Genomic DNA, 12,760 nt, shown 5'->3' with positions numbered 1-12,760 from the left:
TCCCCATACAAGCCTTTAATAGGCGTTACAAAAATCTATGCTGAAAGGATAGGAAGTAAGACACACATCACAGAGACACCAATTAACTTAGCCAGCATGTGTGTGGGAGCTGAGAAGAATCCAGAGCTCCTTGGAAAAACTTACATGAAGGTGAGAGCATGCAAACTCCACACAGAAGGAGCTCTAGCCAAAACCTGCAAGATAGCAGGACTTCCCACCCCTCCCCTGTGCTGCTCTCCATTGCAGTTTGTTAGCTCTAGGCTGGTCATACGTTTTAAGTTTTTAAGCACATATGTAAACAACATTCTGTGCAATCCATTTTGTCGCTCCAGTTGGGGAGATATGAAATGGAATGGAACTATTTTGTAAGGTTACCTAGTCATCCACCCCTTGGTTAAGAATAAACAACACTTAATATCAACTCATTAAAACTCTTCACAGGCTGAGCAAGATTACATTGCACATGATAACTGGAGCATCCTGAGTTCCCTAACTCAAAAGGGAGCACTCCCAATTGCATTTTTAGTTCTATACAAACACTATTCCAGAAGGATTTAAATGCAGGCAAACTCCTAGAATGCCGAAAACCTAAGTATGTTTGCACAGTAGACCAAAGTTAGAACTTTCCAGAAGTTACATGCTGAAGAAATCTAGTGTACATAAAAACACTGTTTCAAGGACTATGCAAGCACCGTTTCAAGGCAGAAACTCCCTTTAGAATAGGAAAAATAAATTGCTAGTCTCTGCCTACCGTATTTCAGTAAACTTCCTGCTATTTCATGTATAGCTCTATAGACGTAAAATGCGATAAGCCTATAAACATTTACATTGGAAATGTTAACATTTCCTCTGTGGACTTTTGTTACATTCAATTGCAGCATATGACTCAGTCATTTTTAACCCCAGAGCTTCCAAAATGAAGCTACTGTACATCTGTCGGGGAAAGCTTGTGTCATGTGTTAACCTTGTTGCCTGGTAACTGCTCTCCGTTTTGAAAAACACTCCTTGCTGTACACCACATCACGCAAGCATGCTACTGGGCGACCAGCAGCTGTCCCTGATGTCTGAATCGTAATCCTTAATTTTAGGACATTTTGTGTCACTTGTGAACTATGAGAGCTTGCACCCCAAGACTGCATGGAGCGGGTTGGAGAATCCCTGTTCGCACGGGAGGGAAGGTGTGATTTGACGGCACAAACAATAAAATACACTATCACTCCACAGTGATAGCAACATACAGAGGAGCAAGATTAGTGTCATTTCCTCGTCAAGCATAATGGCAACTACAAATAGGAATTTAGACACAAGAGACTGTGGGGAGCATTTTGCCATGATGAAATTTGTGGGGCACCGAGTTCCTCCTACAGTTCAAAGAGATGCTGGTAGGTTAATAGGCTTCTGGGAAACTTGGCCCTGGTGTGAGAGTGTGTGTGTGTGTTTGTCTGCTCGGTGATGGTTTGGTGTCCCAACTAGGGTGGACCCTGTCTTACACCTGTTGCTTGCCACAATAGGCTGCCCTGTGATCCTGAATTGGATGTAGCTGGTAGGAAATGGATGGATGGAAATCCTTGGGAATGACCCCTTCACCCCAGAGCTGCTGAGGTGTCTGCTCCCGTCCGCTGGGCTTTACGTTTGCACTACAGGTCCTGCTTTAACCGACACAGACCTGTTGGAAAAACTGACCTGGAGACTTGTTCTCCATGCTTTGACAATTATTCAAAGATACTGGTCTAACGTGCTGATCCTCTCCCACTTCTCACTAACTTGTCAGGAAAACCTTGTAAATAAGATACCGTAATGAAACAGGAGACATTATTATTAAAGCTGGTAAAAACACAATATTTTTATCTTCCAGTGCATTCTGCCTGCATGCCTTCAAGGTCTATGTTACTGGGAAGTTTTGTATCCCTGCGTATAGAAACAATATGTTATATGACTTCTGCCTCTCAAAAGCTAAACTGGGCTATGACACTTAGGGCCTTTCACAGATCTCAAAGAGACTCCGAACAGGACCCTGAGTATTTCCTCATTAGGTGTCCAGCTGCTGATTCGGATATTTCCATAGTATCACATTCTAACCACTGAAGCCAAGCACAAATGTAATTAGGAGCTGCGCAGGGGGTGGGTTGTGCTCAAGATATATTCCAAGAATACTGTCCAAAGGGGATCTGAGACTATAGCCCACAGGTGGCAGGGCAGCACAGTGGTGCTGTGGTTGGCACTGTGGCTTTGCAGTACTGGGGCCCTGGGTCCAATCCTGGACCTAGAGTGCTATCTGCACGGAGTTTGCATGTTCTCATATCGAATGGCCAGTGCTACACAGCCAAACTTTAGAGCTTTTCAATAAGCAACTACTGTATAGCAGAGCACTGCACCCTTTAGTAGTTCTATCATGTTTTGCATCATTTCCTTCACGGCACCAACTATCATATCCCATTCAAAGGCACTTAAATCCACGTCTCAGGTGTGTCAAGCATTAAAACTCCTTCTTTGACCTGTCTCCTCCCCTTCGTCTACACTGATTGAAGTGGATTTAACAGGTGAAATCAGTTAGGGACCACAGCTTTCACCTGGACTCACCTGGTCAGTCTATTTCAAGGAAAAAGCAGGCGTCCCTAATGGTTTGTGCACTCAGTGTATACTCTGACTCACCAAGGATTTTATGTAGGAACAAGATCTTTAAACTAGGCAGGTCTCAGGAAAACAGACACCAACACAACCCTAGGGTATAAAGGAATGCAGTTTATTTACAGTGCAAGGAAAATAAAAATACCCTACCCACAGCAAAAGCCCGGCCTTTTTGAGCTGCTGTTTGATTTATTCAGTCCCTCTAATCTCACTGGGCAGCGAAACTGCATACCAGATTCCAAAAAAATCATTCCCAGACACTTCACAATACCTCCGTCTGTCACAGAGACTATTCACAAAAAAAATCTCACATAATCTACAGTTACCTAGTAGGGCAGCCTCCTTCTCCCTGGAGTGAGTTTGCAGTATCCTCTGTCACAAGATGGATCAAATCAAACCAGAAAACCTCTGATTTCTGCTCTTTAAACTGTCACCTAACCAATTGTCTTGCAGCAACTGGTCAGGTGACTAAGGGCAGCAGCTCATCCCGCCATAGCATTCTGGGAAATGTGGTTCAGACAATGATCTCCATTTTGCCTCAACCTGCTCTCTTCTTACTAACCTTTCAGAAATCTGACCAGAAATTTGTTTGAATGCTGAAATCTAAAATTACTGAAGCTGTAATATAGCAGTAAACAGAAGTGCAAACCATAAAACAGAAAAGAAATTAAATAATTGTAATAAATAAAAAAATAATAGAATCAAAAAATAATAATAGAATATCAGACCACCCCACGTCGCTATGTAGAAAACAGGGATCAGTCAAATAAACTTATGAGTCAAAAGGGCCCCCTCAATAGCCACAAAGTAGCTATTACACAAGCCAGTGTCTAACACATTCCAAGGAGGTGGGTGAGAGAGCGCATTCTGGGACTTCAGGATGAACCCAACTGGCTGCCCGCGCTGACCCTCGTTACTGCCCTGTCACAGATCCAGGCAGGTGACGCAGCTGCACGGGCTGCAGCCTGTCCCACTGATGGGGGGGATCCCAGAGACACAGGCCCGGGCTGCTTTAAACGTTCCAGAGGCCAGGAAAGGGAAGAGCCACCCGTGACAAGGGGAGACCGCCATGCGACTCTCCCATTTTCCCTGACAGTCATTCCCAGCCGGGCACGGCTGTCACCATAATGTGTAAAACAGGCAGTGATTCCTACATGGTTCACCCAGTATACACATACATACCCTCGAATTAAAGCTGACATTCTGCACTTCAACCTCATATTTCATTTCAAATCCAATGTGCAGGAGTACAGAGGAAAACAACACGAATTCAGGGATATCAGCTGGCTGCTTCTTGAATGAAACCAAGGTAAGGACATCATGGCCAAGTTCCAGACTCCCACTACCCTTTAAGTGAAGTTAATCCCAGAGTGGGATCGGATGAGACACAATAGGCAAATGTTGCCTGTTGTCTCAGCCACAAGGACATAAGCTCGAATCGGTCTGAAATTGTCATTTGTTGCTACGTTTTGCTCTGCATTTATTGTTACAGTATGTCTTTAAAAACAGGCCGCCAAAGTGGCCAGATACAAAGTTACAATTCTTCTAACACGCTATCAAATTGATCATCTGTTACAATTAGTTAAAAACAGTTCCTAAGCCAACAAATAAAGGCATAACCTTCAGTGATTTTGCAAAGACACTACCTTCCGTTACTATTAAAGAGATCCTTTAAGACCTTGTTCAAAGACAGCTTCAAATTGTGCCACTAGCGCCACTCAGGCTCTAACTGAGTGCCCCAGCTGGGCTCTGACAGTCAGTGAGGCTTGACTTTTTGGCACTGCTGGTCTGGCAGGTGAGGCCTGCGCTTGGGTGAGCATCTCTGCCCTGAATCCAGCAACTAAACTCAGCTTGTTGTGACAACTGGGTGACCCTCAGGGAATCATGCTGTCACACGGACCAATCAATCATGGATTTTCACCATGCGCGTTTAGACTATTTCCATTCTGGACTTTAGCTTCTGTTTGACCTCTTATTCCCAGGCTGGTCTTTCTCGCCATCCGATTCCACTGATGCAGTGTGGCGATAGATATGGTACTGGCTGATGAGCGAGGCAGACCTGTCCTCACACTGTATATCATCCAATTGTCCGTACATTCATGACTACAAATACTCCATGAGTGCCACTCGCAGTTAAAGAAAAACAGGAATGTTAAACAAGCACAGATTTTATTGTTATTAGGTTGGTGCTGCACATTGGTGGTAGCTGTGGGATTCCCCATTAAATGTAAAGCACTTTGAGTGGAGCGCGATATAAGTGTAAGCAATTAGTATTGTTTAAGGTTAAGAACAACTCAAAGTGAGTGAAAATTATGTGTCACTGTTCAATGCTCTTGAAGGAGCTCTTGACAGCTCATGGTATCCAATACACCATAAGATATCAACATGGACCTGCCCCAGGCTGAGTCTGTTCAAGGTCAATGAGTTCCTTGACATCATGTGAAGCTTTGGCAGACTAGATATCCTTGGTCTGGCTCCAAACAGGGCAAGGAATTATTAGCAGATTGTTATTAAGAGATAATAATAAATATGCATTAATATAGCATTACATACAGAAATAGAAGTCTGGAGCAGCACTTAGCCAGGACCCCGTAATTAGCACTCTGTTTACATGAACAGTGTCATGTGATCCTTAATGACCAAGTAGCCAGAACTAATCTCTCATCTGAAGGATGGCACCTATTACTGCAGAGGTGTGGATATTCTGGTCCTGTGAGAATGCCGACAGTGCCGCCTACTGGTCCACCAACACCACTTACAGCAGCAACCTGGGCTTTCCCTAGTCTCCCATTCAAGGACTGGACAAGCCCAGCCTTGCTCAGGCTAGAGCCTTTCCACTGGTATGGGTATGGGAGTATAACTGCTGACCTAGAGTACACAGGAACTCATTGATGCCAGATGAAGACACAGATTAGACGCCTGGCAATGCAAGAGTGAAATCTAGTCATGGATAGACGCCTGCATAGATTTAACAATTTCCCATTGTTGTCTTTCCCCATTATAAACCTGCCAATGTAATGAAGTACATCATGTGATAATTCAGGCGAAAATTATTTTACCATGTGAGTCCTGAAGCCTGCACATCATCGGACACCCTTCACTGATCTGCACTGATTGATCATATATCATACACATTCCTATGAAGTGGTGAAATCTAAATTAAAGAGTGAGAAAGGACAAAAGAACAGGTGCACAATTCCTTTAAAGTCTTTCCTTCCTAATGTCAATAGAAATACTGGAAACACAGCAGCCACCCAACAGCAGAGATATGGCTTTCTGTAAACACCACAGCAGTTTATTTGTTCAGCTGTCTGCAAGCATTTACTAGCTCTGGCAGCACCTTAGAATTTATGAATAAATACTTAAATCACATCTGTGAAATTCCTGCTCAGGGACCTAGGGCAAAAACGAAATAAATCCAGGCACTACCCAAACCATTTGTGTGCCTTAATCACTACATTAAAAATAATCTTTCCAAACAGCGCTTTTAAATCACTTATCACCATCCCTAATCTGTAAAAATACAGTTCTCATTTATCCATCTCCCTTATACAGAACTGTATTCTTCAGGGAGCTACACATTAAGGTTTAACATGTTGATCAAAACTGAGACAAAATAACATTAAACCTTCCCCAGAGTGATAGTACCTTTGATTCAGCATTTCAATGCAGCAGACCATTGCAAAATTCAAATCATTTAAAAGGATGTTTTAGATTCTGTCAGTAGCCTAAAATCATGATCTTGCTCTACCCTTTCACTCATGTAAAGTGCTTCCTTATTTTGCATAGACTCCCTGCTCAAACGTGCCAACATGTTTTATCTGTTGGGAATGCATTAGGGCGAGGAACGACTAGCTGATCGGAATTATGCATTGATTCGTCTGCACAGTACCTTGTGTGTACTTCTGCTCCCTGATCAGAATGAAAGGACAGATATTCCCATTGAAACACAATTGCACAAAAACCTACTGCATGACATGACATTTGTGTAACTCTGATCGCAATCTAATCACTTTAACAGAGGCAGTCAGAAGTGAAAATTGGATTTCTGGTTTTGCTTTTCATCAAACTTTGGAAATTGTGTCAGATATGGAGAGAAAATAGATGCTGAACTAAGATCCAAATGACAAGCTCTAGGTGCAAATCGGTCATTTTCTCTTTAGCTTTCAGTGATTTCAAACACAGAGACATCATCGAGGTTTCAGAAAGCTAGCTCTAAGATACCTAATGACCAGACAACAATTAAAAGAGCAATCGGACTTGACAAAGAATGATACCAATTCTTCTTATCAAGATGACCCCTGTGATTTCAGACTCCGAACTAACAAAACAAACAGAAGTCTCTGTTGAAAGCACGAAGCACAGAGCTCTTGCCTGGAGTCCTGCTTGACTTGGATGCTCTACTGCAATGGATGTTTGCATGCCCAATTTCTCATCTGAGCAATCAGCAAGGAGTGCCTAACAATATCTCTGTGTATCAGTGTCGAAACCCTCCGTGTTATTTCACTAAAGCATGGAAAACAGCCTCCAGCCAGAGGAGAGATTACTGGGATCACACTGGTGTTTGGATCCTCCTCTGATTCAGACCTCTTGTGCACAAAGGGTGCCCAAGTGTATATTTACCCTCCCGAAGCTGTAATAGCTAAAATGTGTGTTATCTTGGATCAGACAGCATGTTAGCGCTGTTTTATGGTCTTGTAAAACTAGGTCCTTATTCTTTAATGGAGTGTACAACATCTGTTGTCACAGGCAGGAGATCGGAATGTTTGGCGGCCTTTATATAATTGTTTTTAAATTTCTTGATCCCCCCCATATTCAGGACAGATTGTATTTTTTGTCAAAGTGCTGACACCCCCTGTCTATACAACAGGTAGTGCAGAAGATGGCGATGAGACATTCTCTGCATGGCCGAGCTTCGGGGAGTGTAATGCAATGACTCCATTAATGGTTACATTCCAATTCACAGTCAGTGTTTGGCACTGTTTAATATAGCTTCTGCTATGTGAAGGAGACACCACCCTTGTGTGTGGGCACATGTGGAAGAGGTCTTTGTGAAACAGGCAGCTTGTGCTTCAGCAGCAGAGTGTGTGTAACTTTATTCTGTCCTGGGTGCATCAGTACTGCAGGAGGCTAATCCTCTTGTGGAGTTTAACACAGCTTATTCTTTGTTTTTAAACAACCTTGTGTAGTTATCATTTTGCCCTCACTTGATTTGGGAATCGTCTGCTCTTTTTTTTACGTCTTAGCTCACAGCAGCAGCTCTCTTACAGCCCAGCAAGAATAAGGATGGGTGGATGGAGTCCTTCATCTTTTGACACCCTGAAAGCCTTCCTATGCCTTACAGAAAGATTGACCTACTGGAGGGCTAGCAGCACATCTCTCACTGACCTTATGGCAGGCCTGCTGACACCCAGGACACTACAGGAGTTACAGTTTCATCACAGTCACAGTATCAGGCTATCAAATACAATCCTAGTCCCAATGACCCTCATACACATTGCACCTGCACAGTCGGCCATTATTGCTTGTTTTTACTAATCCGTACCCACAGAGATGCCCAGCCTTTCTGAATAACATTCTGCATGCATTTCCCTCCAATTCTTACACATAAATGTATTAAGGGGAGCCAATGAGCAAAAAAAACCCCAACTGTTACTGTTCCATAATCACCAGACCGTGTTGAGCCCTGATGACTGGAGTGGTTTCTTTGAATCGTTCGCAAATTTCTTTCCTACTTTAGGTGGTGGAAGTGGTCCGATTGAGAAATTTGTTTGATTTCAAACACAGAGACATCATTGAGGTTTCAGAAAGCTAGCTCTAAGATACCTAATGACCAGACAACAATTAAAAGAGCAATCGGACTTGACAAAGAATGATACCAATTCTTCTTATCAAGATGACCCCTGTGATTTCAGACTCCGAACTAACAAAACAAACAGAAGTCTCTGTTGAAAGCACGAAGCACAGAGCTCTTGCCTGGAGTCCTGCTTGACTTGGATGCTCTACTGCAATGGATGTTTGCATGCCCAATTTCTCATCTGAGCAATCAGCAAGGAGTGCCTAACAATATCTCTGTGTATCAGTGTCGAAACCCTCCGTGTTATTTCACTAAAGCATGGAAAACAGCCCTGATGACTGGAGTGGTTTCTTTGAATCGTTCGCAAATTTCTTTCCTACTTCAGGTGGTGGAAGTGGTCCGATTGAGAAATTTGTAAGGCTGATGTCACCAAAACCGAAAGACTCTTTGGCCTCCTGATGAGTGGAGGCACTGCAGTCCTGCCATAGTGCGATCAGACAGCTCTGTTTAGGCCGGGGCAGTGGGAGGCTCTGGGCTGGACGACTGATAAGGCTGGGCACGGCTCCTCCTGTTAAGATAATGGATCTCCTTATAAGGCCAGCTGCTGGGAATAAATTGCGATTGTGACAGTGCAGAGAGACAGCAGCTGTGCCGCGCGCTAAAGGGTAGGGGGTGTGCGCAGAGAATGGTGAGGACTCGGGTGTCCAGTTACAGCGCAAATTCCAATATTAGCCACCTGACTGCAGACCAGAATACAGGGAAGAAGCCAGGACAGAAATTATCCCAAGGACAGACAAGGGTAACAACCCTGCCAGCAATGTGCGACCGAGGACAATGGAGCAGGGAAGACACGGCGCATGTTTCGTTGTACATACTGAGAGGTGGAGATGGGGAGGGGTTCGCATCAACGGACACATGTTTAAAGTAAGATTCTGAAACGGTAACGCTCCTCGAAACAGACCGATTGAATAATTGCAGCTTTCTGAAGAAATGGAATAAAAAAATTCCCTGACTGACCACACTCGAGTTGTGCTTAACCCCCCCCAACGCTAGAGATAAGATGTCCAGTATATTTACCCATATGAGGGAGAGTGCATCTGCTTTAAAGGCGGAGAGCAGACTCAGTGGTAACGGCTCTCACTGTCCGCAGGCACTGAACCTCAGCACAGCTGACCAAACCAATTTATGCACATTTACTGTATGTGCGGCTGTACGAATACAGATCTTAGCTCTAGGTTTACATGAAGGCATAAGGCAATAACAACATTTGTGCATCTGCACCATTATTCAATCCAAAATGCCAATTCTTTCATTTGCATCAGCCTCTTCTAACTTGCCCTTTCAAATCCCGCAGAATATAGTGGAAAACTAAACCTCACTGACGGCGGACGCTATTATAATCCTGCCACCGGACAATTGTCATTGAATCTCTCCTATCCCCCTGTCTCACTCCACAATGCTCACAGGTCTGAAAGGAGCACAGACGTCTCCTAGCCTGAAAGGAAAATAACTCCTGCTGTCGCCGATATTGTATTAGAAACCAACCTCGAGTCACTGCCTTGGTCTCCATGTCTACTCAGCTGGACTTCTCACTCAAAGAGTTAACAGAGACTCAACCATCCTGCCTCAGAACTGCTCTTTTACAAAAGTAGACTGTTCTGTGCCGCACGTGACTAGGAAATGTTCTGCTAATTCTGCAACGACAGAATTGTCCCTTACCTGCCGTCCCCAGGACCAGCACAGCGAGAAAGCAGCAGACTGAGACTAGACCCTTCATTTTGGCCGCCAGGAGAACTATGCCACTCAGCGCTGCTATATATACAAGGGGGAAAAGGTTAAAGGGCATGCCGGGGGGAGCCGGTATGTGTAGGAAAAGAGTGGGGGGGGGGGGGGGGGCGTCAAAACTGGAACACCACAAGAAACACAGGAACAAACACTCTCTTCTCTATTGAGACAGCTGCTCCCTTTGAAACAGCACTCAGAGAGCACGATAGCGAGCGGCTCGTGCAGTTGGTTCTAAATCCATCTGCACTCCCGATACAATCCAGGGGAATGGATGAGCTGATCCTCTTCCTGCCAGGATCCTCACTGCCAGTGCATCGAGAGTATGAATACGGTTCAGGTCTACTGCCTGTGTTTGACAGGTTTATTTTCAGTTTTGTTTCTCTCCCACTTGCTGGAATACACTGTACCCCATCATCGACATTTCTTCCACACAGCCCGGATAAGAATCAGGGCCAGATCAGGGTCCATTTCCTCCGGAAACGCAGTGGGATCACTGACTCATCACCTCCTTGGCGAGGAAGAGCACGACTACACCACTGGCCTTACTGGACCTACCAGTTTGCATATGCTGTATTAGCATTGGGGTGAGATTATATTCTCCCCCATAATCCCCTTTTACATTAAACTGACAGGCCACTTCAAAATGGAAACGAGCGTGTTCAATTTTCTTACCGTTCCTTTACTTCCAATTTACACATGATTTCAGTGCCTTTTAATTATAATGGGAAAATTACAATCCATCTTGAATTAATAGCGTTAACCTCTTGTCAGGCACACGCTGTCAGAAAATAACCTGCCTTCGTAACCTGATCCTGTCACTAATGTTGATGTCGCCTTAAATTAGAACCAGTGATTAGTTCTATGATGTTCTTTTGTGAGTTTTACCAGACAGGACATGAAACAGGTTAAATCACCTCATTACCTTTGGGCAATCAAATCTCTCACTGATGATTAGTGCTTCTGCAACACACATCTATCAGATCAGTCAAGACTGATCAATTAATCACAATGATGTCAAGCAATATCCAAATATTGATCCATATAGTTCATTTTCCTCAAAAGCAGACATTTACTAATATGAATTAATAGACTTTGCACTCTACCTCTCCAGAAGGACTCTGCCTTCTAGACAGAAGGACTGTATAGTGAATAAGACAGACCTACAAAACCCCAAGCTTCGTACTAGAATCTGATCTCAGGTGACTGTTATTTTCACCCAAACACACTGAGCATGGCATTATATCATTATTGAAGACGGGGATGCTTGAAGTGGCACAGTTTTTCATTTTATCTCTGCCTGTTGCAGAGCTTGTGCTTTCCTTACTGTATATGATTGACTTCATTCTTTTTGTATTTAATAATAATAATTGCTTACACTTATATAGCGCTTTTATGGACACTCCACTCAAAGCGCTTTACGGGTAATGGGGACTCCCCTCCACCACCGCTGATGTGCAGCCCCACCTGGATGATGCGACGGCAGCCATAGTGCGCCAGAATGCTCACCACACACGAGCTCTCAGTTGGGAGGAGAACAGAGTGATAAAGCCAGTTCATAGACGGGGATTATAATGAGGCCATTATTGGTAAGGGCAATTTGGCCAGGACGCCAGGGTTACACCCCTACTCTTTTTGAGAAATGCCCTGGGATTTTTAATGACCACAGAGAGTCAGGAAGGAAGGCGCCTTTTTACAGTATAGTGTCCCCGTCACTATACTGGGGCATTAGGACCCACACAGACCGCAGGGTGAGCGCTCCCTACTGGCCCCACTAACACCTCTTCCAGCAGCAACCTTAGTTTTCCCAGGAGGTCTCCCATCCAGGTACCGGCCAGGCTCCCACCTGCTGAGCTTCAGAGGGCTGGCAGCGGTGAGTTGCAGGGTGATATGGCTGCTGGCCAATCACTGATCACCTCGTCGTTTGCAGCAGTCAGCCACCATGTGAGGAGAAACAGCCCCTCAGGAGAGTCCTGGTACCGAATGAAAGATGGAGCTCTCTGGAGGCGCTGACAGGTCCTGCAGGGGCCGCCCTCTCACTCGGCCGCCCACTTTCGAAAGTGAGGAGCTGTCCTTACAGCTGATAGTCGGGGAGCTTTTGTTAACACATACAAGAGAGGCTCAGATTAAGAGGAGGCCATTCCTCTTAGGTTTGTTGAAGGGTGTCGGCTTCCACGGGGTGGCTGGATTGCTTGTTCCAGACTCCCGTAACGAGAGATAAAACTGACATACTGCTGAAAGACACATCGCGAGAAAGAAAATACTTTTTAAGAACTATATGCCCACATATAGTCTTTGATTATAGCCTTGCTAGTAGTATTGTAGCAGTAGAACTATACTGTTAAATGATTAACAATCCCAAACTGGGGGAGGATTCAAAAAAGTTCTAAGTTATCCACCTTAACTGGCACCAGTAGCTGTTGGCCATAGAGCCAAACCGGGGCTGTCCTGTGAAAGGCCATCTTCTAAATGGAGCCCTCCAGCTGTGGAACAAGGCATGGAGCAGACTTCAACCAAAATCTACAAAAATAACATCCTCCTGATGAGCTTACT

General features: G+C 44.4%; 1 protein-coding gene across 5 annotated transcripts in view; it reads right to left on the bottom strand.

Moving 5' to 3' along the window:
• srlb (sarcalumenin b) overlaps positions 1-10,234 on the bottom strand; it is a 36,548-nt gene extending 26,314 nt beyond the window's left edge. For 3 of the 5 annotated variants that reach the window (XM_088612418.1, XM_088612420.1, XM_088612419.1), the window contains exon 1: positions 10,145-10,208. In XM_088612418.1, coding sequence (XP_088468544.1) covers positions 10,145-10,202 — 58 coding nt within the window. In that variant the 5' untranslated portion in view covers positions 10,203-10,208. Of the gene's footprint in view, positions 1-10,144 lie in introns of all 5 variants that reach the window. The other 2 variants (XM_088612421.1, XM_088612422.1) reach the window with 2 other exon arrangements.
• Between the last annotated feature and the right edge of the window lie 2,526 nt (positions 10,235-12,760).

The sequence above is a fragment of the Lepisosteus platostomus genome, chromosome 19 (assembly GCF_059453375.1).
Source record: "Lepisosteus platostomus isolate fLepPlt1 chromosome 19, fLepPlt1.hap1, whole genome shotgun sequence".
In the NCBI taxonomy this organism is placed as follows: Eukaryota; Metazoa; Chordata; class Actinopteri; order Semionotiformes; family Lepisosteidae; genus Lepisosteus; species Lepisosteus platostomus.
This window is presented reverse-complemented; position numbering and strand designations above follow the sequence as displayed.